The sequence below is a fragment of the Protomyctophum parallelum genome (genome assembly GCF_964188405.1).
Source record: "Protomyctophum parallelum genome assembly, chromosome: 8".
Taxonomy (NCBI): domain Eukaryota; kingdom Metazoa; phylum Chordata; class Actinopteri; order Myctophiformes; family Myctophidae; genus Protomyctophum; species Protomyctophum parallelum.
In genome coordinates, this window is record NC_139703.1 from 28,151,651 (window position 1) to 28,178,569 (window position 26,919).

Below are 26,919 nucleotides of genomic sequence, written 5' to 3' on the forward strand. Positions count from 1 at the left end.
GCACAAATCCCAAGATGTTACTTATACAGCTCGTTCGTTGGAAATATCGACACTCAATACGGCAGTCGTTGTCGTAATTTGCCATGATAGCGTATTATGTTGCTTGTTTATGGATTTAGCGCAGCCCATTTAGAAGTCGGCCGCATTGAATTGGGAGTATGGTCCTATGGGGTGGTGAGATAATGGGGTCATATGTCATGGACTACCAGAATAGTTGCAGTAACGTTGTTATATTTTACGTAATACAAATTATGAATTTATATTTATAAACTTCACAGACATAATCTTGGATTGTGCTGTAACCTACTATAAAATGAATTAGTACAGCAGCTTAGCTCCACTATATCAATGAATCGTTCAGTTTGTGATAAAAGCATGAAATCTGGTACACTTATAGCCAAAGGCATTCTAAAAAGATTTGGATGTGGACCCAACTTGAATTTTCAACATGGCGCCCATAGCAGCCATTTTTCAAAATGGCCACCAGCAACAACCGTTTTCTTATGAGTGATGGATATAATATGATATTCGAGACATTCGAGATTTGGACATATTTCCATGCATAGTACTTGGTAAATGTTTCTTTTGGATAATATAACATTTTAAATGAAAATTCAAAATGGCCGCCATTTTTCAGAATGGTTAAATATGGATGATCTCTGTCTTGAATTATACAGTATTCTTGATGCAGAATTTGAATTAGGAACTTTGTAATTTCTAAGAAGCTTCCTTCTGTCTCACAATACTCATATTACTACAGTGGCTAACAGCCATATTGTGAGAGAAGATGGCGGCCATTAATTTCAAGATGGCCACCAATATTAGACTGATTTTGCATTTCAGCATATATTTGGCTATACCTTTGTGATGTACTGTACCATACTGTATAATACTGTACGGCACTGTAGGGCATCATACTGTACCATACTGTACCTTACTGTATGGTATCATACTGTACTTTACTGTACTGTACTGTACCGTACCGTACCGTACTGTACTGTACCTTACTGTACGGTATCGTACTACACTGTACTGTACTGTACCTTACTGTATGGTATCATACTGTACTGTACGGTACTGTACTGTACTGTACTGTACAGTATCATACTGTACCATACTGTACTGTACTGTACTGTACTGTACTGTACTGTACTGTACTGTACTGTACTGTACTGTACGGTATCATACTGTACCATACTGTACCGTACTGTACTGTACCGTACCGTACCGTACTGTACTGTACTGTACTGCACAGTACCATACTGTACCGTACTGCACTGTACCGTACTGTACTGCATCGTACTGTACCATACTTTATGGTATCATACTGTACCATACTCTACTGTACTGTACAGTGCCGTACCACACGTTACTGTACCGTACTGTACTGTACTTTACCATACTGCACTGTCATACTGTAGTGTACTGTACAGTACCGTGTGTGTGTGTGCACTCGCAGGGAAAAGGGAGGGGTCGGTTAATGTGGAAATTGTAATGTAATATGCGTCACAGTGAAATGTTGCGCAATAACAGTATGTCATACAAAAGCAATATTTGTACAGTAAATATGACATGGATGCAATGTAGTGCAGATGGTTTTCTGTGGCATGCATCATTTTTTGTGCATAGAGAGATGTGTACTAACGGAGTGATTTGGTAGGAGAAGTCGGACGGATAAACGGGCATATTGCTTTGCACCCCCTATAGTAGTAGGATCTAGGATGAGCATCAAAACTATATATTTTAAATACTTTTCATTAGCACATGCTTGGATTTTACATTCCATAGGGCTGGACCACACATGGACCCCATTTGGTCTTCCTCTGTGACCTGCCACCTTCATGTCATCTCTCACAGCATCCTTAAACCTCGTCTTTGGCCATCCTCTTACCTGGCAGCTACATCTTCAGCATCCTTCTCCCAATGTACCCTCATCCCTCCTTTTCACATCTCACATCTCAACCTCACCTCTCTTGCTTTATCCCCAAACCTTCTAACCTGGGCTGATCCTCTAATTCAGTAATTTCTGATAATGTCCTTCCTTTTCACTCCTAATGAGAACCATAGCATCCTTAATTCTGCCACCTCCAGCTGTGCCTCCTTTTCATCAGTGCCACCGTTTCCAACCGTACGGCATGGCTGGTCTCACTACCATCGTATACATCTTCCCTCTCACTGGTAGCCTTCTGTCACAAATAACTCCTGACACATACTATGTCCCATATTCTCAATACATTGGCTTCTCTTGCTAGAACATTTCCATCTCTATACTCACCTTAAACTGTTACACTACTGTCTACTGTCTAGTCAATTGGTACAAATAATTTTCTCCCTCCCTCACCATCTCTCTTTGCACTTACTGTACATCTCATATACTTTATCTTAGCCCTGACCACTTCTTAGCCCACACCACCTGACATCACATTTCTCTCTTCTTACCCATCATCTAAAGAAAACCCAATGGGCATTGCCCATTGACATATATTCAAGTCTGTGTGTGTCTGTACATCTGTAATCCACGTAACTCGAGAACCGTTTGCCCCACCGACTTCAAATTCGACACACACGTTCCACACCCCCACAGGGAGTGCAGTGCCCGGTGTCGAGTCGGTCGGACCCACGGTTGTCCAGAACCACCACAAAAGGTGGCGGCCATCTTGAAAAATGGCTGCTATGGGCACCATGTTAAAAATTCAAGACGGGTCCACATCCAAATCTTTGTATAATGCCTTTGGCTATACGTGTACCAAATTTCATGCTTTTATCACAAACTGAACGATCGTTTTGCTTAGCTGCTGCACTAAATGTACTGTATTATGCCCGTGGATATACAGAGTGAACTTAACAATGATAAATTAATATGATAATACCTTTTATATAATCACCAACATGAATTATGTTTCTTATTTACAGCTATAGGTAGAGTAGTGGGGCGAGATGGAAAAGGCCCGGGGTACGTACAGGGAGGCAAATAGACACAAAATTGTTGTCCTGTGCAGGCTACTTGGGGTGAATAAAAGGTACGATTACAATGCCCCACCTTCCTAATTGTAATAATTAGATCTATTCATAGCACTATGTTTGTATGTTTGTGTACATGTTTAGCCGATTACATGTCACCATCTAGTGGCGAAACTGCATTACTTTGCGAGAACGTCAGTGAATGGACCCTCTTTAACGCAATCTCTTTGACTGTAGTGGAACAGGAAGTCAGTGTGTGTAACTCAGCTAGACTTGCACCCACGACGTCTCTTTCCACTGTTCTTCTGCAAAACATGCTCTAGACTCTAGAGTGAAGAGTGGACAGAACTCTGCTGTATTTGAACTCAACCTCTGGCTCACATACAAATTGTCTTAACACAGGGAGCCACTGAGCTCTCTGTCATTTCTCAATGTTTGTCTTCTGTTTTAAGTTCTTCTTGGTGTCACTTCAAATGGGATCATGTACAGAGCATTTTAATGGTGTTTGCTGTGCATCAAAGGTGTCTTTAGTGCTTTTAAGTGTTATCATGGATGCTAATCAGATAAAACAGAAGCATGATAGAACACAGAGAACATGGTAGCTCACTGTGTTAAATGGCTGTCCATTTGAATCAGATGTTGTGGGTTCAAGTCCCACTCTGGGAGTCTTTACTCTGAAACTTGAAACTTTACTTTGAATAAAGAAGAAGATAAAAGCGGGCTGGCAGTGATAGCGTGATGGTAGAGGTAGTGGTACCTTGATGTTTGTGCTGCGGCACTCGCAGGTTCAAGCCCCTTGGCACCACTGCATATACTGGATCCGCCGGTTGACCCATAGTGTATCAGTGATTGGGAGTTATACTCAATGCATAGTAGCAAGGAGTGGGCGGTGGTGATTCTTTTGTGATTTGTTGATGTGCCAATATCTGCCATTGTAAATTTCTCAAATTTGAAAGCACTATATTTCTAAAAGTATGAAACATTTCAAAGTAAAAAGTTACAGCATGTGTCTCCACAGTAAGCTGAATAATAAAAAGTGTGAATGGAGTTTCTAGGTGAAAGTGCTTTTTTTGACGTGCCAATGTCTGCCATTGAGCCCCATTGTAAAATTTCTCAAATTTGAAAGCACTATATTTCTTAAACTATGAAACATTTCAAAGATTCCTTTTCAGGCAAACATGTCCACCGTAAGATGAACCTAAGTAGGCTAGAATGGGGTTACTAGGTGTAAGTATGTAGGACTAGTAGCATGCCAAAGTTTGTGATATTGCCATAGAGAATGCATTGGGCGTTTAAGTTAAATAACTCAGAAACGACAAAACATTTCAAAGTAAAAAGTTCCAGCGCGTGTCTCCACAGTAAGCTGAATTATAAAAAGTGAAAATGGAGTTTCTAGGTGAAAGTGATATTTTGACGTGCCAACATCTGCCATTGAGCCCCATTGTAATTATTTCTCAAATTTGCATGCACTATATTTCTAAAACTATGAAGAATTTCAAAGATTCCTTTTCAGGCAAACATGTCCACCGTAAGATGAACCTAAATAGGTTTGAATGGGGTTTCTAGGTGTAAGTACAGCATGTCTATTTGAAGTTATTAGTGTTCTCTCCTCTAGAAAGAAGCTTCTTCCTTTAATATACAGTACAGAACCTCATAATATCTAGATATTAAATCATGTAAGTCAGGTGAACAGCATGCCAACGAGAGAAACTGTACTGCACAGTCCTTCCACCAGATAGTAGAACATTGTGATTAAGTGGTATGATAACCCAAAGGGTCATTCAAATAGTTATTGTAATAGCTTAAGACTGGACATCTATATGCTTTCACCTGTTGCTTGTGTGTGTGTGTGTGTGTGTGTGTGTGTGTGTGTGTGTGTGTGTGTGTGTGTGTGTGTGTGTGTGTGTGTGTGTGTGTGTGTGTGTGTGTGTGTGTGTGTGTGTGTGTGTGTGTGTGTGTGTGTGTGTGTGTGTGTGTGTGTGTGTGTGTGTGTGTGTGTGTGTGTGTGTGTGTGAGGCTGCGCAACAGTGACACTTGGTTGTGCAAACAAACCAAACACAATTTTCGTGCTCAGACACAGCCAGCCAGGCAGGGACGGACACAGCCAGCCAGCCAGCCAGCCAGAGACACACATAGCTGTCTATAGGAGTGGTTGCACCACTCAAAAATAAAAAGTTCAATCAGGCCGCTCTCTGCACCTACAGTATAGCTGACCAGCTTAAAACTGCCCTGATTTGCCAACCTTAATGTCCTTCATTCAAAGTAGCTACTGATAGTTTTCTATGCATTAAATCCAGCCCTGCCTAAAACATACAAAGAAAAGACAACACATTATCCATGCCACATGACAACATACAACTCCATCTCCCAACAGAACTACAAAACACAACAACTACACATAATACAATCACAATCACATTCCTATTCCTACTATCACAATCCTGCTGTACTACAGTCACACGCGCTATATGGACAAAAGATTACCGAACATGATTTGTGTGTATTAGATTTAGTAGTTAACTGTATGGCACCCCTTGGTAAATGTCTTGAATACATCGGTGCCTAGCAGCTAAGGCAGTTAGTGCATAGACCAATCTGCGCCAGTGACCACGAGGACCAGGCCTGCCGACACTTGGGGTAAAGGGTAGTTACTGTGGGGGACCACAGACCCCACTTCGAGAGAGTCACTGTATTAGATTATTTGCTTGGGAGGAAAAACCATGGAGTCACCAAGGTCATCCTCCAGGGAGCATAAAGGTGTACTGTACAGCAAGTACTCCCTCTTGTGGTGTAAACGTTAATTGTGAACTCCAGACAGCTCACTGGTAAAAGGTCAGATTTAGCATTTCATCATTCAGGTGAATGGGGGAAGTGAATTTCAATCATATTTGTAAGTTTAGCATGCAGCCTTCAAAAAACAAATGAACAAATGTATTGCCTGAATCAATAGAAGACACAAAGAGGGAAAACAGAAAAGTACAACAATATCGTAATATCCTTCCCCATTATACAACTATAAGCACATGATACATTTTATATACATACATGGTACTTGACAGAAGAAAAAAAAGTTAGGAGCCCAGATGTGAACATACTGACATTGCCAGCTTTAAAAGCCCCACCACTAGCAGGCCTGAAAACAAGTAGACAAGGGCATACATTAAAATTGTACAAGATTTAAGCTGGGAACAATAAATTAGACATGAGAGATAAACAAACACCAAGCCCGTCCGTGCTGCTGCTTACAGCCAAAGTTAAATAGATAGATTTTACCAGCCACCCATGAAGATCATACTGTATAATCATTACTAATTTACAGCTAAAACAGCTAAATTGTACAGGTTCATCATCTCTGGCAGAGGCAGAACTTATTTCATTATTTTACTGTTACAACAAATGAAGGTAAAAGTTGCTACCTAATTTGGAATAAAATATATTTTATATTCTCACCTTCACTAACTATCTACGAAAATATCCATAAGCTCCCATAAAAAACATTAAACCAAAAACGTGCAAATCTGTAGTAGAGCGCATAAACTGCCAAACACTCCTGGAAAGGGTCTTAGAATTATCATGTGCACACTGCACACAACACAATCTCCTATGTGAACGGTACTAGAGGAAAGGTCATTGGGTCTCCAGTCCAACATCTGATTGGCCCTACCGCTCATCGTGAGAGGAACATGAAAGTGGACAGAACAAGTGTTGAACAGAACAGAAGGACAGATTGACCAACGTGGCCATAGAGCTACGTCGTACCTTATAACAGTAGCCTATAGCTCTTTCCCTTCTGCTAAAAATAATTTTACCCACTAATTTACACGTGTAAACCTGTAATGTGACAAATAAACCTGATTCAGGTGAAAAATACATAAACAATATGCCTCTCCAAACAAGATATGGGTAGTCAAAAATGTCATGCTTACAACTTGTAATAAAGTTGGATGGATAGAGCTAATATAAATCCACATGAAAATTATGCAAAAAAAAATTATATATATATATATATATATATATATATATATATATATATATATATATATATATATATATTAAGCAATCTTGCAGTATCTATTATGATAGCCAGGGGTGATTGAAATTGTGTCAATAATTTAAGTCAATAATGAGTCTCCATGGACCATGGAGAACCAAGTGCTTCAATAGCAAGAACCAGCAATCAGATATACACCTACCGTAACCAGGTAAATTAAAAATATTCTAATGATCTTCTCAGCACATAAAATAAGTTTATCATAGTTCCAAGAAAGAACAGTACAGGTGTGTTAGGCTGTATTGCTATACTGTAGCCTACCTGGCCATTTCTCTGATGAGTTGAAAATGCTCTTCTCCACCTTTTAGGCTACAGAGAGGACAACAAGAAAGAACACAATTGTAATAAAGCCATTTCTCTCCTTAATTTATCATAACACGGATCCTGCTAGGCGCTTTCCGCTTTGATGCTTGCTGTGTAGCCTACCTGCCATTCTCTGCTGCTCCTCTTGGATGTCTCCTTCCTTGTCCAGCAGAACCAGAACCAGTGGCCACTGCAGTTTACAGGCGTTTGTGCATTCTCTTTCTCTCTATGACTAGTCTGTTAGACAGACTAAAGAAATAAGAATACATCAAAATGATGATGCCATCTTGATCTTGATTTACCCTACATGTTTCTCTCAAAAGAACCGCCAAGTGGCGCTATAGACCTCAGTATATTATGTACTGGATCGTTCCCCCAGAGAAAATAATCACTGAATAGATGGGCATTCCAGTTTGAGGCAGATTCAAAAGTTCTACAACTACATCAGAGTGAGCCATAGAGCAGAGCAGTAGAAGAATAGAAGATGGTCAGTGCAGTGTCCCACCAGCATCCAGGCTACAGCAGCTACAGATGAATCCCACATGTTCTATTTTTCTACTACACTTATCGTCAATACATTTCTTTAAAATAATAAGCGATATATAATACACCTTAACAGTAGGCTACAATTATGGTTCCAGTTTTGGCTTTGCTGTTTCTTTTTCTGAGAGCTACGGAACCCCGTCATGTGCAGCAGCCTGGTGTCCATGCAGCCATGAGGGACCAGACAGAGTCTGTGCGGGCTGCAGACGCATTGGGCCCGGGGACTTGGGAGACTGATTCCCTTGAGGCTCCGGAGCCAGTTGGGCACCTCTCGGGCAACCCAAAAAGGATCCCTCGCGGAGCGAAGGAAGGGAGCTCAAACAAATGGGACCAACATTCTCCAAACAGTTACCGACATCCCTACGACCCGGACAGTTACTTCACGACGCCGAAGAGCGCGCACAGTCACCGGGGCATCTCGGGTTCTGTCTCTGGGGTCTTCTTGCATGGGAACTACTCGGACAAAGGCACGGTGTTTGTGCAGAACCCGCTGTACCCCGTGACTGACGGCTCGTACGGGGCATATGCGGTGATGCTGCTCGCCCTCATCCTCTTCGCGGTTGGCATCGTGGGGAACCTCGCACTGATGTGTATCGTGTGGCATAATTATTACCTGAAGAGCGCATGGAACAGCATCCTCGCCAGCCTGGCGTTCTGGGATTTCCTAGTGCTGTTCTTCTGTCTGCCCGTGGTCATCTTCAATGAGCTCACCTCCAAACGCTTACTGGGAGACCTGTCCTGTCGCATCGTGCCCTACATGGAGGTGAGATTGATTGATTGATTGATTGATTCATTCATTCATTCATTAAATACTTTATTAGTCAGAAAGGTAAACGTTCCACGTTCTGCTTACTTTTCTGACTTGACTAATAGAGTACAGTCAGACATTGAGGCTAAAAGGAAACACAAGTCCTGGGGACTTGTTGCCAATACAAAACTCCACCACCTCTCTCCCCCTCTTATGCAAGTAATTGACAATATATAAAGTCACAAACTCACAATAGGCCTACCAACTTTGTTGAGTCATTGTTTTTAAAATATAAGGTTTTCTTCATTTACTGAAAAATTAACAATTTTGAGTTTTTGGACTTTTTGGAGATAATGTTGATGTATCATGACATATAAAGTAAAAAAAATAAAAAATAAATAAAAACATTCTACATTTATATATGCTCCCTATAATGACAACAATATTTCAACTTCTTCCAGCTGTGTTCATTCAATAGGCGAGTGTGGATTGTTTATTATAATAAAACTGTGCACCGATGCAAAAACAGGCCTGGCAGCAGCCAGCCCTGTCTTGGTCTGTGTTTAGTTAGTTAACCTATTTGTATGCTAATGAAGACAGTTAATTGTTTAGAGGCGTGGGTTCAACTAATTGAGGTCATTGAGCATGCACTGAAGGAGGAGGGAGGGGGTCAGAAGACACTGTAAAGATAGACTGTTCTTTTTGTCAACACTTAGTGCTACATGAGTCGCTAATTTAAATTGTAACCATAAGGTAAATGTATAGTTATTTCTTGGCAGCAATAGTTTTAACAGCTTTGTGTAGCCTACTGTGAAACTATTTTAGATGAATGTACCCTTCTTCACTTCTTTATCCTTATCCTGATTTTCTGCTCTGACTGACCTCTCCCTATAACTATCTTCAATTTACAATTTACAATTTAGGCATTTAGCAGACGCTCTTAATCCAGAGCGACTTACATTTAGGCAAGAACAAAAGCATGGGAATACATCACATAAAAGCATTTATCATGAAACATGCGTAAGCTAAGAAGGTAACAGTGGAATATCTATATGATGAAACTATACATACACTATACATAATAAACTATACATATTCACTACTATGCTATACATATGTACTATGGCGTGCTATGACTATATACAATACAATTATAGTGCTGTCTACATAACATGCTATAAGTCTAAGTCAAATGCTATCTAAGCCAACAGAAATGCTATCTAAGGGGTTAGGGTAAGTGCTATGGGACATGATGGAGTCTGAAAAGGTGGGTTTTCAGGCATTATTCCTTCCCTCTTATCATCATTAACACTTTTTCATATTTCCACCCTACGTCACCCCTCACCTCCTTATGTTAGCAAAAGTATAGCCCCATATGTTCCCTCTCCCTACGTTCATTCTGTAGCTCCGAGATGAGGTCACACACTGGGCCCCTCCCACCGCGTTTCAGAAACGGCGCAAGTTTCCGCTATGTAAGTTTTCTTACACTGACGCCACGATTAATCCAAACGTGAAGGGGACGTGAAGGGTTTACACTAATTCAACCATAACAACGCCCAAGAAAATCCAACTAGAGATTTGAACCAAGCCTTTACGTCCCGTATTTTGTCAGTCGCTTCCATGTTTATCAAGGAAGTGTGCGTGTGCGCGTGCATGTCGAGTGAACTGAAGTCAGTTGGAAATTTCGACCAGGGGAGGCGCCGGGGAGGCGCTAAAGCTTTTCAACTTACTTGATAAACATGGAAGCGACTGACAAAATACGGGACGTAAAGGCTCGGTTCAAATCTCTAGTTGGATTTTCTTGGGCGTTGTTATGGTTGAATTAGTGTAAACCCTTCACGTCCCCTTCACGTTTGGATTAATCGTGGCGTCAGGGTAAGAAACTTACATAGCGGAAACTTGCGCCGTTTCTGAAACGCGGTGGGAGGGGCCCAGTGTGTGACCTCATCTCGGAGCTACAGAATGAACGTAGGGAGAGGGAACATATGGGGCTAGCAAAAGTACTGCTTCTAATGTATTTCATATGGTTATTATTGTATGGCTAGTTTGGCTACTAGTAATAACCTCCACCCTTTGTTCCTTTACCAGGTGACCTCCTTGGGTGTTGCCACCTTCAGCCTGTGTGCCCTGAGTATAGATCGTTTCCATACTGCAACCACCCCAGGGTCGCTACAAACACCCAGAGTTGAGCCATGCCAGTCCATCCTGGCCAAGCTCTCTGTCATCTGGATCGGCTCCATGGTCCTGGCTGCCCCTGAGTTACTCCTCTGGCAACTCACTCAGGAAGTTGTGAGCACTTCAATAATAACTCAAGATGGCAGTCCTCCTCTAACTCCCATCAGCTACCAGGCCACTCAACCAGGGAGTTCACCGGTTGCTATCCTTGGAGCCCAAACAGGTGGCCTGTTAGTGGATATGTGTGTGCGCCAGCCCTCTATCGATCTGCCAGAGACCGTGTATTCTCTGGTGCTGACATACCATGAGGCCCGCATGTGGTGGTACTTTGGCTGCTACTTCTGTCTGCCTCTACTCTTCACGCTGGCCTGCAACTTAGTGACGCGACACGTCGTCGCCCAAGAGACTCTGCGGAAAGCAAGTAGTGTCAAGGTAGCAGGAGGACGAACGTCCTCCTCTTCCTCCTCCACTTCTTCCTCTTCCTCCTCTCCTAAAAAGAAGCAGCAGGCGAGGCGGGAGCAGCGGCTCAGTTCAACTGTGATGGCTCTCGCCGTCATTTACGCCGTTTGTACTCTGCCGGAGAACGCCTGGAACATCGCCCTGGCTTACATCTCCATCCCCGTCTCCACATCCACCGAGGCCCTCCTGGCTCTGATTGGACAGTTTTTATTGTTCGTGCGCAGCTCGTCTACACCGGTGTTGCTGCTGTGTCTGTGTCGTTCACTCGGCCAGGCGTTCATGGACTGCTGTTGCTGCTGCTGCGAGGAGTGTCTCCCAGATGGCGCATCATCTTCATCTTCCTCAGCCTCCACCACAGCAACCGCGGCGTCCGCCTCTCCTTCCGCTCTCTCCTCTCCCGTATCCATCTCCCCGCCATCGCTTTCTCCCTCTTCCTGCAAGGAAGAGAAACTCAAAATCGTCTCAGGGACGACGCCGGCGATCTTCTATGACAAGGCGAAAGACACTTCCTCTGTGGTGGCAATTGGAACTCCCTGTTGAGGTCTCTCCACTACAGCCAGGAGCCAGCAGAAAAACTCCCAATGCCTTCATTGTTCCAGTCTAAATGAACTGGAGGCGTGGAGTCATCATAACAGCAGAAACTCATCAGATCCTGCATTCTTTTTTTTAGGAGGCCACAATAGATTCATTAAGTTGCAGAGACTGGTGGCCACACACTGGCAGACTGGTGTTCATGAACTGTCTGGTTTCTTGCTGTTGCTACATTTCAAAAATATATTTTTTATCATATGGGATCAATAGAAATTAAAGCTGTCTAAAGCAAGCTGAATGAACAGTCTTCAGCAGTTTTTATGACTGTTTGAGTAAGACAACATTTCTTTTAGCTGTGATTTATTCTCTGAATTCCTGGTGTGTTTTCTAACTTCCAGTGTAGTCTTTGTATATTCTTTAGTGGGAACTGGGAATTAACCAATGAAAAGCATGATGCATCCTCTGACTGTGCCTGGGAGCTATGTCCTGTGACTGTCGCTAACCTCTTGAACTCTGTATTGGAATGATCTGGGTGAAAGGAATGCCATTCAATGGTAACTGTCAATCCTTGTCATAACACCCACCATTGAAGAAAAAGTTGTTTATACTTGGTGTTAAGGTTCCTTGACTTGGTATTCAGCGGCTGAAGGTCACGGCGAAAGAGTCACTCAGAACAACAATTGGCCTTTGAGTTTCCCCAGCCACCATGGACACACAATGTATAAGCTTCCATGGAATTATTCACTTCTGCTACTGGGTATTTTCAGGATTCCTCAACTCCTTCTCTGTCATGATTTACAAAATGTGCCATGTATTATGTCATCTGATATAGCACATTGTTTCATTGCCCAGTTCTTGGTACCCAAATAGAAACCAGTTCTTGGTACCCACTACCCACATATAAAGTTAATTGTCTCCACCAGGCTGAAGGCATGGGGAGAGAGTATGTTTTGCAGTCAGTCCGTGTGTGAGTCTGTCCGTCCATCTGTCTGTTACCAGCTAATCTCCGGCACCGGTAACCAGGTCGATGCCAAATTTTGCACACACATTCCCTGAATGCCAACGATGAACCTCTGCCCCAACTTTCCGGAACGGCCTGTTATAGCGCCACCAGGAGGCCGACTTTTGTAAAACACATCTTTTGATATTACTCCTCCAGAATCTGTCCAAAAATCCCGCTAATCGTTACACAGTATCTCTATAGTCATGTGTTCAAGACGGTTCTTTCTTTCTATTTATTTTTGGGGGGGCCCCAAATGACAGTGAAGTGAGAATTTAAGGACTTTTTAATGCCTCAAACATTGTCCAAATTATCAAATAATATTAGGAATATAGGCAAACATTTTGGAAATAGCCTGGGATCCCATTTTCGGGTTTCTGATCTGATCAGTGGAAATACCTTTACATAAATTCCACATGACTAGAACCACCTCCAACCACCTCCAAAATGATTAATGTAGTTTAAAATGTTGAATGTTTGTCCATTTTCAATTCTAACTCGTAGCACGACTAGCGAGAATACAAATTGATTTGCATTATGTGGGGAATAAAAACATTGCGACCCAACCAGAACCAACCACCGGAATCACATTTATTTTTTTCCTTTTTTAAAAACCAGAACACATGGCTTGTTTTAAAAACGAATACCAGGCTTTCCTCTGGTGACGCAAGGTTACCGATCTACAAGCTCTGCTGTGCTTGTAGATCGGCTATTTTCGGAGTCAAACTAAATATAATTAATGCTTCAACTCCTACATTCCAAGTGCTTGTCAGGGTGGGCAGGTCCCCAGTTCATTTATGATTATTTTGGGGGGTCACGTCCTGAAAAAGTTGCGAACCACTGCATTATATTACATACAGTATTAGCCTACTAAACATCTATAAACCATGATGTGAGGGCCCCCTAAGTGCAGGGCACTTAGAATTGTCCCAAACCTTTCACCCCTATGCTATCCCTGCCTTGTCGCATTCCCATACTGCAGTCTGAGAGTGTATAAAACAAAATGGACCAGTAAGGGTCCATTTACTTCCAGAATTAAATTAACACATTTGCTGTGCATTCTTTTTTTATAATGTTTATGTCAAATATTCAATGTTTTACTTTTATTAAGTACAGTCTTTGGTGTCTGATATTTATCTCAACTCACTGAAATATCATAAAGCAGTTTGCAGCTACAGGATAGGACCTTGTTAGTTTTATTATGTGTGACAAATGTGAAATCTCTCATTTGTAAAAGCAAATGTAAAAGCCTTAAAAAAAGGCTTAGTTTCATGTACATTTTATTTTATTAAATGGGGAAATTAAGGTTGTCCCATAAGGTCAGCTGACATGTGAAACATAAAAAGCACACATGCTGACTCTTTACATGTGACAAAAATGAACATGTGAATCCATCATGTGAATCTATCACATTCCCAGGGATCACTTTTTTTTCTTCTTTTTTCCCCACAGGTGATGTTTTGTTTTTGTTTGTATTTATTGCAATTAGTACCAGTACCAAACTTCAATTGATTCTGCCTATGCGGGGGGATTCTGCCAATTGCTCTTCAATGGCGGTTTGTTTTGTTGCCATTCAAGGATTTCCACAAGAAACCGCTCAGTTCCCATTGAAAAGCATTGGCAGAATCCACCCGCATAGGCAGCAATACAGTTCAGTGTGACCGTACCCTATTACTGTCCATCTGCTTAACATTTAGAACTCTAGAAACATTTAGAACTCTAGAAAATACAGTATGTTTCACTAGCTCAGGATTCAAAGTAATGCAAACAATGAAATGTTGAAATGTTTGTATGTGTACAATGGGACATACAAATGAAAGTGTCCCATTGTGAATATGTTGAGAATATGTTATGACGGAATTTAGGCTTCTAATGTAGTCTATGTAGGTGTGTAGCATAAATATATAAGTTTAATAAGGATCAGTGATGCTTTGTATCCAGTTTTAGCAAATAAACATTCAAAGATCTCAGTCTTGCTTCTCGGTTTGTTAGGGTCTTTTATTATTTGTATGGGTCTCTTAATTTTCTTATTCCTATATTTAGTTTTTAATTATTATTTCAAAACATTTTCAAAAAACACCCCGCCACCCCCAAAAAAAGAAAATAATTCATTAATTTGATGTCCCGGGGAGACATCAAATCTTTCTTTTGGGTCACGGGCTAAAAACTTTGGAAACTGTTAGATAACTCATGGTTGATGGAAAACATGCATCTCTGAACGCACAAGCAAGTCCATATAAGATTATAAGTCAATGGGGACCACCACAGCTGCCCATGTACACCCACCCACACACGCACATTCTCACACACTCAGAATGCACACACACTCACACACACACAGGAATGGTGTGGAATCTACAGAGCATCATGGAAGCGCCCTAAGCAGTGTCCCTGCTCTCTGAGCTGAAATATTTGTCCTCCCACTTAGTTGTGCCTGGTGCTGCGCAAAGAAAGAAGCAGAGGGGGACAGCACCAATAAGGCCAGCTTTGTTCCCATGTCCCCCCTCTCCTCAGCGCAAGCCGGAGCCCCGTCATTGCATTCAGTAGCCAAGCCCCCCTCCCCCAAGACAGTTGCCAAGTTACCCCCACAATCAATGTCTTTAGCAGTGACTGAGAGAGAAGAAAGAAGGGGAGGGTAGAAGCAGCGGAGGAGGAGGTGCACACAGTGTGCACACACACTGACCAAAACAACCCCACTGCTCTCTCTCCCAAAACCTCACAGTTCCTCTTGGTTTCCCAGGCGATGGAGAGAGGGGAGGGTGAGCGTTGGTTGTTCTGTGTGGGCCTGAAACTCAAGACGCCGCCAGCCATTCGCCTCCCTCCCACCCTCATGCTTCCATGCACTACACACTTGTTGCACATGAATTCACACATAATGGTGTAAGAAAGGGAACAAAATGAGGATTCATTCATGCTCTCACTTGGTTTTGAGTCTAGACTACTTGTTTTTCTCATCAGAAGAAGTAGAAATCCTTAATTGGGAGGTTGAAGTGTGAAGTGCTCCTTTGAGTGGAAATGTATTCTTACCAGAGAGGCATTTTTGATCCAACCTATTTGGGATTATTTTAGCCTTGCATATGTTTTGCTTTCAAACTGCTGGGTGGTTCAGGCAATATGCTGTGATATGTTGATATTGTCTGCCACAAGAGTCCATTTAGGCACTTTCTTATTTGTATTAAACATGCCATTATAAACATAATTCATGCAGATATGAATGATACGCAAATTTATGCCAGTAAAAGCAACTCATATGTTTGGATGACATTAAAGGGAAATAAAACTCTTTGTAGATTGTTTACGTTACAGAAGGGTCAAAACACAGGTGTTACGTGTTACCTTAGCACACTGTAACGTAATCAACACAGTTGAAGCTAATCTAATTAATTAAAAATGGGATGTGTTAGATGAAGGTGTGCCAATATGCAAGCATTGACAAATAAGCCAGCACTGTTGACTACTGTAAAATGATGGATGCCACAAAATTATCAGCAGTGAATAACAATAAATCTAATATGGTCTTCTGGCCCTCTAACCTCCACTAAACTCACCATTGAAACACGCAGGTCTTAACTTTGATACTGTCTCCAGACCTGATATGTACATTGCCTGTTTTCAAGTGTTCATGATGTTCCTTCCCTAAACTGTATATTTTACGGGATTATACATACCCAAGTACTCTTCATATTTGTTATACATTTTTGTGTTCATGTAACAAGACAAACATTGTAATGGTAATACATTTTAAGGCATTAAAACACTTTTTTGCATTGTACTTGTGGTGTTGATCCCTCCTCATCTGTCAATCAATCCTCATTGGAGTGTTGCTTTCCTGCATGGCACTTTATTTGTGTGGCAAGAGTTAGTAATCAACACGACAACATGGGGAATTTTGTAGTGTAACAAAAAATGGGTTTGTCACCCAGGATGTATACAGTCCTATACCTTTTGGGGACACCAAATAGTTCAGTTCAGTTTGTGAAATTCTGGGGCCTTTGACCCCAAATATTTGTTCTGGAAACAAAAAAAACAGTATCATGTTAAGTTCTTTACATGAGGCATATTCGATAGTGTCTGTTCTTTCTCTATGAATAATTATGCCTCATGTAAATAACTTTGAATTGCCATTTAAATGTGCTATGTATATTTGCCTTGCCTTAAATTGATGCTGATGAAATATCAGTATACCTGTGCCAATGTACTAAGCTCTTGATGCCAACTGAAAGATCATAGAATACTCATTGTTCAGATTAATCACAGCATGACCTCTACAGAGTACAGACAACTTCTTTATTGCAAAGATGCTAAACAACAGTGATGAGAGCACAAACCTTCACACTACAAACAGATGAGGATGCAACATTCACAATTGAAAGTGCAATGCTCAAATTGAAATGACTTCCAAATTGGCAGTCACAAAGAAAACAATTGTAAAATTAGGTAAAAACAAGAAATGTATAACTGATTGTGTTTTGTTTCCATGCTCTTCTATATGCATGGCTAATTTCTGATGTTTTGTACCATACCCATTTCTATGGTATCAGCAGGCCCAAGAAATATGGAGCAAAAGCACACACTTCCATCAAGGAAAGCCAAGAACTATTACCAAGACAACAGCCCAGTGACTAGCTTTCTCAAGTGAGAAATGCTAACAAAATGAGGATTACAAGTCCAATTCTCTGTGAACCCTGCAGAGACTACTGGGCTTTAATCCCAGAGGGGCCAGAGTTTCTAGATTCTTCCTCTTCCAGTGACACCAGAACACAGAAGCAGTCCAGTATGGAAGCCACAGTTCTGTCAATAAGACAGCAGGTGGTGGAACCGAAGCAGAGAACTCCCCGGCAGGTGGTTGTGCTATGGAACTTCGTTCTGACAGATGGCTCCCTTGCACAGTCAGTGCCCGGACCAGAGATGGACTGCAGCGGGGCACTTCCTTACTGAGCGCAGTTGATTTTGGTCTAGACACGGGAAGCATCAATAAAACCCACAAGTAAACACTAGGGGTTCCATTCTTTCAGTCCTAAACAAATAGCGCTTTCATTGATGGGACTGGCTGAAAGCTTGACACTGCTAAAGGCGAGGAAAACCAACATCTGATGGGGGTCTTTCATAGAGACAATAAAACAAACAATTAATTAAAGATTAAGTAAAAGGGGAAAAAATAAGAAATCTTTGGTGAGGAAATCGTTTGAAGTTTGAACCATTTGAAAAGTACATTTTCTGTGTCACTGCCCAGTTCAGTCTTCTGTCTCAAAGGATTTTGTAATTTTCTTGGTGGCAGTAGGCTACGCAAGCTTGGTCATTCAGTCTTTCATGAGCTTCCCTTTTGTGTGTTGAGAGTGTTCGAGTTAGAAAGAGGAGAGAGCTCAGAATTCACAAAGTGAGAAAAGAACAGGACAAAAAGCCACTTGCTTAGGCTTAGCCCAGGCCCTTAAAGATCATCTCAATGAAAAATCTATATCGCCCTCTTCTGGTGTTGGAAGGCTAGTACTTATAGTGCCAAGACTTGAATAATATACAGTGTAATTGTGGATAGGCCTAATGTATGTTTTGTAAGTTATATGAAAATCATTTAGGGTAATTTTGCTGAACTGATGCCCGGCTAGGTAAGGCAGGATTTAATATGTAATAGAGAAATAAGACTCCTGAGTTATTAGGCCAGTCAATCTAAGGTTTGAACCAAAATAAATTGGGTTTTTTATTATCCTTAGGGTCATCCAAATAACAATTTATATAATAATTTCTCAATTAAATTAGTGGATCATGGTAAATTCAGTGGTTGAAAGTTGGGGTACAATTAACAACCTATATGAAGCAACATTTAAAAAAATTCATTATGCTTTAAGTAGCATGTGTAGCATGTGACGTGTCAAACTAGGGGGTTTTCATGATTCTGAACCCATTCCAAGCATTAGTTTTGCACGAAAAACACTCCGTGGGCTAAATTAGGCCATAGCCACTTGCCCAAATTTGATGACGGCTATGGCCATTTTTAGCCCAAGGAATGTTTTTCGTTTAAAACGAATGCTTAAAACTTAAGTGTCACAGGGTCATTAAAACTCAAGAGATAACTCAATGTGTGTGCTTCCTTTCCTTCACATCTCAACTGAATGTCACCTTTTGCTTTTATTAGTGAGTTCAGTCACAAAATGTACAATAGTTGTATTTATAAATGTACTGTACAGCCTGGTGCTAGTTTGAGAAGACTCCACCATAGCTTGCAAGAATACAGTAAGTCAGAAGAGAGTTGGCTGATAAGTTTACTGTCAGAGTCAAACTTTATCCGTTCTGAAGTACATGGCATAAAAAATACATACAGGTAGAAAACAAAATAATTCATAACAGTGCAAATTATACAGTATCTCCCATATTTTGTTTTTACAAGAACAGAACTGGATTGAAGGAGGAGAAAGAGGTATGTGTAATTCTTTGAAAGGGGGGTATTAATAGGAAATATGAGAGCATGGGGTACAAAACAACCCAAAAAGCCATTTCTGTCAGCCCCTACGGTATGTGGTAGGTTTACAGAACTAAGGGGATATGGCTATAGTGTCAACATTCAGACAAATCTAAATGTCCACCAAAGGTCACTTGCACGGTCACTTGGCGATCAGAGGACGCATTTTAATGCAAGTACAACTTGCATTAACATGCATCCTGCAAGATCAGACTGGAGCTGGATAGAGAAAAAGGCCTAAAGTCCAGGTATGAATGCATCCAATAAGTTTTACACATCTGACCACCCAAAGCAACAGGTGTTGTGTATTTGGCCACATCAGTCACAACAGGTGTTGTATATTTGGCCACATCAGTGACAGACAGTGTAAATGTGATGCACCTCCCATCCACATACAGTAGGGGTGACGTGACATTGTCATTGGCTAGCAAAATGTGTGGGAGGGGCCTATTTATTAGCAATTGAGGCAACCACACAATCTTTCTAATTTTAAATGTAATTTGTAAGTAATATCTTGGCACAATCTGGATGAGATCAGATGCACGTTAAAGCTGAAATAAGTATATATTATTTTAATAATATTGAATCAACCATGTGTAACGTTAATGTAGCCTATTGAGTATTACTGGCGACATTCAGCACCAGAGTCTACTGCTATATTACCAGTTCATTGTTAACATTAAATGCTCTGTTCCACATAGGCTTTTTCTGGCGTTCAACCAGTAAATGTCAAAGTGAAGCTCATTAGGAGTGTGAAATGCCTGTGAATCTCTTACTAACACCAGCAGTGTTCTTCTATTTCCATTTGACCAAAACAGACGTAAACTTTTAAAACAGTCACCAGACTCACCACACTAGTCAGCATGTACAGTTTGTCAAAGCAGGCATGACGCATAGTAACCTTCTGTTGAAAGACTGGACAGGGTAGCCATTAGTAGACTGGTTGTGTCTCAAACCAGTCTCTGGTTCGGTAGGTATGAGGTAGTAAACTCCCCAGGGAGTAAGGCATTTTCTAGATTGCCTCAAATCCAAAATCGCTACAGGGCGCTGGAAGTTCAGCTCCCTAGACAATTCACAGAACTCACTGTGAAAAGCCACTGAGCGACTTTGCTCACTACCTCCAATGACTACAACTACCCTTATGAAAGTGAGTGCATTCGTTTAAGGTCTCCCCGACAGACAACCGCTTACGCCATATATCATACTTTGATGTAGGACGGTGTCATATGGGGGAAATAGCAGATCTGCAAGCGCACACCGCTTGTAGCTTACAATGTTTGAACAATGACATGCCCAAAATGTGTTGTTGTTATAGCTACATTATGTATCTTGATGTATTGAGATCCTCTCATGTCACTGACTCAAAGTTCAATGACTCAGTAACCTAATCAGTGCTCGAAATTCAATTCACTGTACGTGACTCACTACCTACGGAACTAGCGTTTGTCTACTTACTGCCCTCTAGAGCCAGACATGGCTCATTGCAGCCTTAGTATATCAGGTGAAATTGGGGCTGACAGAAAAAGGCTTGTAGGTTAAATGGAATCAGGGTTATGGGAAGCAACGGATAGGTGGAGAAGAGAGATAACAGGTGAAGCAGGAGGAGAAGAGAGGGTACAGAAGATGGTCTTTGGGGAGTGGTCAGGAGATCGGTCCTCATGTTCTCCTGGTCCGAGAATGCTGGATCAGCCACTGTAGTGTGATGTCTAACACACACACACACACACACACACACACACACACACACACACACACACACACACACACACACACACACACACACACACACACACACACACACACACACACACACACACACACACACAATCTCTTCATGTAGTGTTTTCTATTTGTTTATTGTATATTCATTTAATTACTTAGGTGTAGGTGTAGTGTATGCATTGCTTCATGTTAATGTGGACAGCTTGTAATTAACGAAAACTAACGATATAACAAACTAAAATTGACAATTTACATTTTTAAATGCTATCTTTTGTTAACAATGCTTACCTTTTCAATCCCACGCCTGACAAATAGTATATAAAAAAATAAAACACCAAAACTAATTAAAAAAACTATTCAGCATTTCAAAAAACAAACTAGCAAATCCGCTTTAAAACCTAATTAAAGCTAACTGAATTAGAAAAACATATTCAAACTAAAACTAAACTAAAAATGAAAAATCCCAAACTATTATAACCTTGGGACTCACCAATGTTGTCTTTCTCCTTACAGGAGATGGAGTAACAGCAAATCTCTCTGTCCTGGATAGCTGACAAGTTCCTGGAGGAGAGAGAGAGGAGGGGATACAGTAAGAGGAGGAAAAAGGAAGGAAGATAAGATGAGAAGATAATAAGTTAATTGCATACAGATGTCTACAGATGTCTAATCGGGGGCTACCGGTAGTTGAACCCGGGACACGGGTAATGACCTACCTGTTAGGGTAGAAAATTAAGGGAGCAATATGAACGGTCCCAAGGAACATAATTAGGAAGCCTTACTTAGCAGTGACTGTAAATGAAAATAAATAACTGTGACATTTGAAATAATGTTCATTGTACTTACATGCGCTCAATTAGCTCCTTCTCATCCAAGGCACCGGATATGTCTCGCTTGTTCCCTAACACCAGTACCTGAGGAGAGGACCCACGTGTTACAAAACTCAACAGCATCAGTTTAACTGTATTGGAGGTGAATAGAATTTGACCATACATGCATGTGTGCACAGCGCATGCACGCGCGCACACACACACACACACACACACACACACACACACACACACACACACACACACACACACACACACACACACACACACACACACACACACACACACACACACACACACACACACACACACACACACACACACACACACACACACACACACTTGTTTTTTTTCATCACTTCTATTTGATGATCTCATCTCAAATCCATTGTGTCCATCACTCCACTCCTGTGCCTGTCCCCTCTCAGGGACAGGCACAGTCTCAGTCTGACTTTTACAACCCTGTCTCCCAGCAAAGCATTAACCTTGGAATATCTCTTTAGTAACACTGCACGCACGCACGCACGCACGCACGCACGCAACCATATGTATCTCTTTCTCCAATAAATCATTAGATGCAAGCCCTTCTTGTCTGCACTCACTATACATTCATTATTCATGTCTGGGCTTAGCCTATGGAACGACTGTACGACAAAGTGTGTGTGTGTGTGTGTGTGTGTGTGTGTTTGCTGCACTCTTTTATAGGCATGTAACAATACACTCAACTCACGATAGGATACGTATCACGATATGAGGTTCACGATACGATTTTTCACGATATTTTATTTTTATGATTTATCTTATTTATCTTATTTATTTAAAAACTAAAAGAAGATGCATTGGGAGAAAAAAAAAAAAAAAAAAACTAATCCCAATGCTTAAGACTTCAGGTGAGGTGTAACAATGAGGAGTATTTACTGGAATGCCCTGAAGCTGAGGTTTGTCTAGAAGGTTGTGTAGCTCATTCTTGGAGGCCTCAATCTTCTCTGGGTCTGCTGCATCTACCATGTACCTTGGAAATTAAGTGAGATTTAGTTAATCAGAGAGAAAGAGAGAGAGAGACAGCGAGAGCGAGAGTTTGCTCGGCCTCCAGGATCACGAGTTATTTAAGGGCATATGTCATAATCCCAATTTTATGTTTCCTAACATGGTTATGACATCATCATCAAACATGTTAGTGGGTAATGTAGGGTAATTCCCATCTGGGCGCCATATTAATGGCACCATCCCCTGCTACTAATAGTTAGAATGGGTAAATGCAGATGCAATTTCATTTACGCAATTCACAATGCTACATACTCCAAGTGTTAAAATGAACCCAGGTTCAGCATAACAAGTTGTATTGAATGTCTTGTAAAGCAGGTATGGCTACTTTTGGAATTCTTAGACCAAAATGTCTTAAGAGGGCTGAAAGATGAGGGAAATGCTGCAATGTGTCTTCACTCCTCACTCACAAATTATTATTTTAGGACTTTGGCTTGTGGCTAATTTATACTTTGGTGGTGTATGACTTAGCACCAAAAATACCAAATTTTCAACTAAAGACACAAGTGTTGCAGTTGAAAGGATGCTATTCTCAGCAGAGACTCAGAGAGCGACATAGGCACTAAGAAATAAGGCAAAACATTATTAGACATTAGACAAAGATAGCATTAGGCATATCATAATGAAGCATATGTGATTTAATATAATCATTGTAAATTGATGGCTGGAGTGGTCCTATAGGGAGACTAGTGTGTGTGTGTGTGTGTGTGTGTGTGTGTGTGTGTGTGTGTGTGTGTGTGTGTGTGTGTGTACTCACACAATGGCACTGACTCCTCGACAGTATCTCTCCCACATACTCCTGAATCGAGGCTGACCCCCTATATCCCACAGCTGCAACAACAAAAATGAATTATTGTAAAACATGCTCTAGGCCGGTCCACACTATCTGCTCTCTCCCTGGAGATTATGGGTGCAGTAGCTTCTAAAATACTATGAATACTAATGCAGAATACTAATATTAACTAACACACCTTTACAGCCAGGAAATAATTTAACTTAAACGTCTAATACTAAATGTATGGTGTTGATAAATACATATTAAGCATCATTAATACAAAGAAGAGTTTTGTAATGAAATGAGCAAAAATGATCAGAGAAAGAATTGTCCAACATGTCACATTGTCATTGTGCTACGCCGGGCAGTTTTTAAGTTGCTTGACTCGGAAACAACTGTCCTTGGTTCTGGTGTCTGCCCTCCTAATACGTTAGGGGGAGTGCATGTTTGATTTATTTTCATTCATTTAATGTATTTTTCTTTTTATTGTATTTAATATTTTTCATTTTCAAAACAAATGATGAAAAAATAAATGAAAAGGGTTATTGGTAAACTGAATCAAGCAACTTGGATGCTCACAAAAGCTTTGGTAGACTGTAAAATGTCCCAAACATGTTTGAAGTGAAATTAATAATACGTTAAGGATGTGGTGCTTGAACTAACCTTTATGGTAACATTTCCTTTTGTGATCTTCCTCATGTTGAAACCCACCGTGGGAATCATGTCTTCACTGAACTGACCTGACTGGTTAACAACAACAAAAGAATATACCGGGTGTTACCAGGCTGTGGGAAAAATAAAATATCCAGTAAAATAAAATAAAAAACATCATCATCACCCATTTTCAACCCATCTTCATTATAATCGGTCCTCAGTCAGACTCATTATAATATGGTACAATTTTTGTCAACTCAGTTCAGAAATCCATCCACAATTAAGTGACATCCTTTCTATTCCTGGAAAGTTCGCTATAATGTAAGCCATTATAGGATATTTTCGGACTAGGTTGTTAATGACCGTCCCTGGCAGGAGGAGTAGTGACGAAGCTGCCACGTCCTCCCTGGGGGCTCCTTACTGGCAGGTGAGCAGGTAGGGACAACAGCAGTGACAAGTTCAACACACACTAGTGTGTGGGCCCGGGGAGGAATTAAATGGCATATCGACTAAATTGGGAAGGGGGGGCAGAGCTATAAAATATACATGACTGTATAAGTAACAAATTATACATATTGGTAGTAATAAATAAAACACAATGCTGTCAAGGCCAGGGTTCACTTGACAACACAGATCACTTGAGGACACACATCCACGGCCAAGAGTGGGAGGGGAAGAACTGCAGGAGCGTCTACAAAAGGCCCTTTTTAATACCGACATCAACATGTCTCAGTGTTGAACTGTGTCCAAGATTAGCAACGGACATCCTGTGTATAATATGCCTGACTGTGTCTCAGATTATATTTTACACCTGACTTTTGACTTTAAAAAGAAAAGACAACTAAAACAAAAATCAGACATCAGACAAACATTAAAATTCTGAAGCAAAGGGCAGATGAAAGGCCTGGGCCGTGGCTCAGCGGTCCAGGCACCTTGGCCGGTAGCTCAAGTCTGGCAGTGTGCCGCGGGTTCGACTCCCAATCCCGACGGCCCTTACTGCATGTCACCCCCCCATCTCTCTCCCCGTTTCCTGTCAGCCTATTGTCTGTCCCTCTATAACAAATATACAATAAAAAATAAAAATGCAGATGAAAGTTGATGAGACGATGACAGTTAACTCCCATGTAGTAGTGCCCATGTAGCCTACACACATGATGACAATTAAATAGCCTGAATGTCACCCAAAAGAGCTTCATTCATTTCATCAGTGGCTGCTGTCTCAATATAAGAAGATAATAAGAACTGTAAATGGGGGCCGTTGCCTAATAATTAGGCAACGGCCTAATACATATCATGGGGTCCATGAAATGAAAAGGGCTCACTGACTTAATAAACACACCACTGATCAGAGGCAGCAACGTCAAATGAGGACACAGCTTCACTTGTCATGGAATGTAGCGTTGAAACCACCACATGGACATACTTATTCTAGTTATAGGCCTTTATGCTTTTAACTACTGCCATGCCAACAGCAATGGAAAATCTATTCTCCGCCGCATCGGCCGCAACCACTTGAGTTGAATTGACGAAATTTGTCTAAACGGACGTCATCATCGTGATGTCATTATGAAGTCACAATCATCATCATGGTGTGAGAGTATGGGTACACACACTGACTACACACATATTTTAAACACCACAGAATGTGCTTCGATGTCGTTTAAGCCTATTCAGTCGATCGGCAGTCGCTAACATACTGATGATCAGAAGATCACTATTTTGGGCAAGCGACACCGTCGTACTACATAGTATAAATGTCATTTTCTTTAGGGGCGGAGCGCGGCATCTTGATCACAAGACCTGTGTGGAAGTCAGTCAATAAAATAACACTATGATCCCGAAGAAAAATGTCAGAAAATTACCGCTATCACGTTGACAAAGGTGGTCTTCCCCGAATACTGCAGCCCGACCAGTGTCAGCTCCATCTCCTCCTTCCAGAACAAGGTTTTAAACCAGTCCAGCAGCTTGCTAAACAAGGCGATCATCTTGACCCCGGTTGGAAGTGGACGTAGATCAGCTGACTGTCTCCTCCGTGGTGGCGGTGGTGGTGATGATGGTGATATTGGGGACAATGTGAAGATGTAGCTTCAGCTTTTCACGGGCACACACGACACACCACGACCGATCAGGCGGCGGGGTTCTGCTCGTTTATTAAACCTAAATAAAGATAAATACCTGGACACCTTTTAGTGTAAGGTTGTTGCTGTCCGTTGACTTGTCTTCATTGGGTGGGGTTAACATCCATGTACAGCTGATCGCAAACAATGCATGAGCCGTGGTCAAAGGTAGGGTCTACACATCCCATAGCTCGGAAGGACAGTCGTTTGTCTCTGGAGTGCTGTTAGTAGGCAACATGCAGCCACTAGATGCCGCTGCACCTCCCCATGCCACATAACTGGTTTTGGTATTATGACCATGACAGGTGGGCACTAGTACGGACATCTGGAGAATGGTTGGACATCTGGGCACCATATTTTCTGGAAGGGGGGAAAACACCGAAAGAAACCACGACCCCTAAGCCTAAATTTGTCCAAGTGCCCACTCGTCCAAGTTGCCCAGTTGTCCCAAGTGCCCACATATCCTATAGTGGCTAGTGCCCAGTTGGTTTTGGTGGTGTTGGTGCCCACCCAGTCTGCCCACTTGACCTGTTTCCGTTTCCAGGTTTACACATA

At 41.4% G+C, this 26,919-nt stretch overlaps 2 protein-coding genes across 3 annotated transcripts; one reads left to right on the forward strand and one right to left on the reverse strand.

The window, feature by feature from the left end:
• The first annotated feature begins 7,803 nt into the window (after window positions 1–7,803).
• gpr37l1a (G protein-coupled receptor 37 like 1a) lies at window positions 7,804–14,657 on the forward strand. The gene is made up of 2 exons (XM_083771350.1): window positions 7,804–8,621; window positions 10,695–14,657. Exons 1-2 carry the CDS (start codon window positions 7,947–7,949, stop codon window positions 11,778–11,780), a joined length of 1,761 nt encoding a protein of 586 aa, XP_083627476.1. The 5' UTR covers window positions 7,804–7,946; the 3' UTR covers window positions 11,781–14,657.
• A 5,328-nt stretch (window positions 14,658–19,985) lies between these two features.
• Window positions 19,986–26,544, reverse strand: LOC310862557 (ADP-ribosylation factor-like protein 8A; the record flags this gene model as incomplete). Of its 2 annotated transcripts, XM_083770507.1 has the most annotated exons (7): window positions 26,110–26,544; window positions 24,257–24,337; window positions 23,576–23,649; window positions 22,693–22,786; window positions 21,791–21,858; window positions 21,438–21,508; window positions 19,986–20,931 (listed from the first exon to the last, which is right to left on the reverse strand). In XM_083770507.1, the coding sequence occupies exons 1-7, from the start codon at window positions 26,230–26,232 to the stop codon at window positions 20,882–20,884; spliced, it is 561 nt and encodes a 186-aa protein (XP_083626633.1). In that variant the 5' UTR covers window positions 26,233–26,544. The 2 variants fall into 2 exon arrangements, with proteins under 2 accessions (XP_083626633.1, XP_083626634.1); XM_083770508.1 differs by lacking the exons at window positions 19,986–20,931; window positions 21,791–21,858 and having other exon boundaries at window positions 21,455–21,508.
• Between the last annotated feature and the right edge of the window lie 375 nt (window positions 26,545–26,919).

Bases quoted from the DNA above. Each gene is read 5' to 3' on its own strand.
- gpr37l1a (XM_083771350.1), top strand. From the start codon at position 7,947: ATGGTTCCAGTTTTGGCTTTGCTGTTTCTTTTTCTGAGAGCTACGGAA. The intron at 8,622-10,694 runs GTGAGATTGATT...TTCCTTTACCAG, and splicing joins GCATCGTGCCCTACATGGAG to GTGACCTCCTTGGGTGTTGC.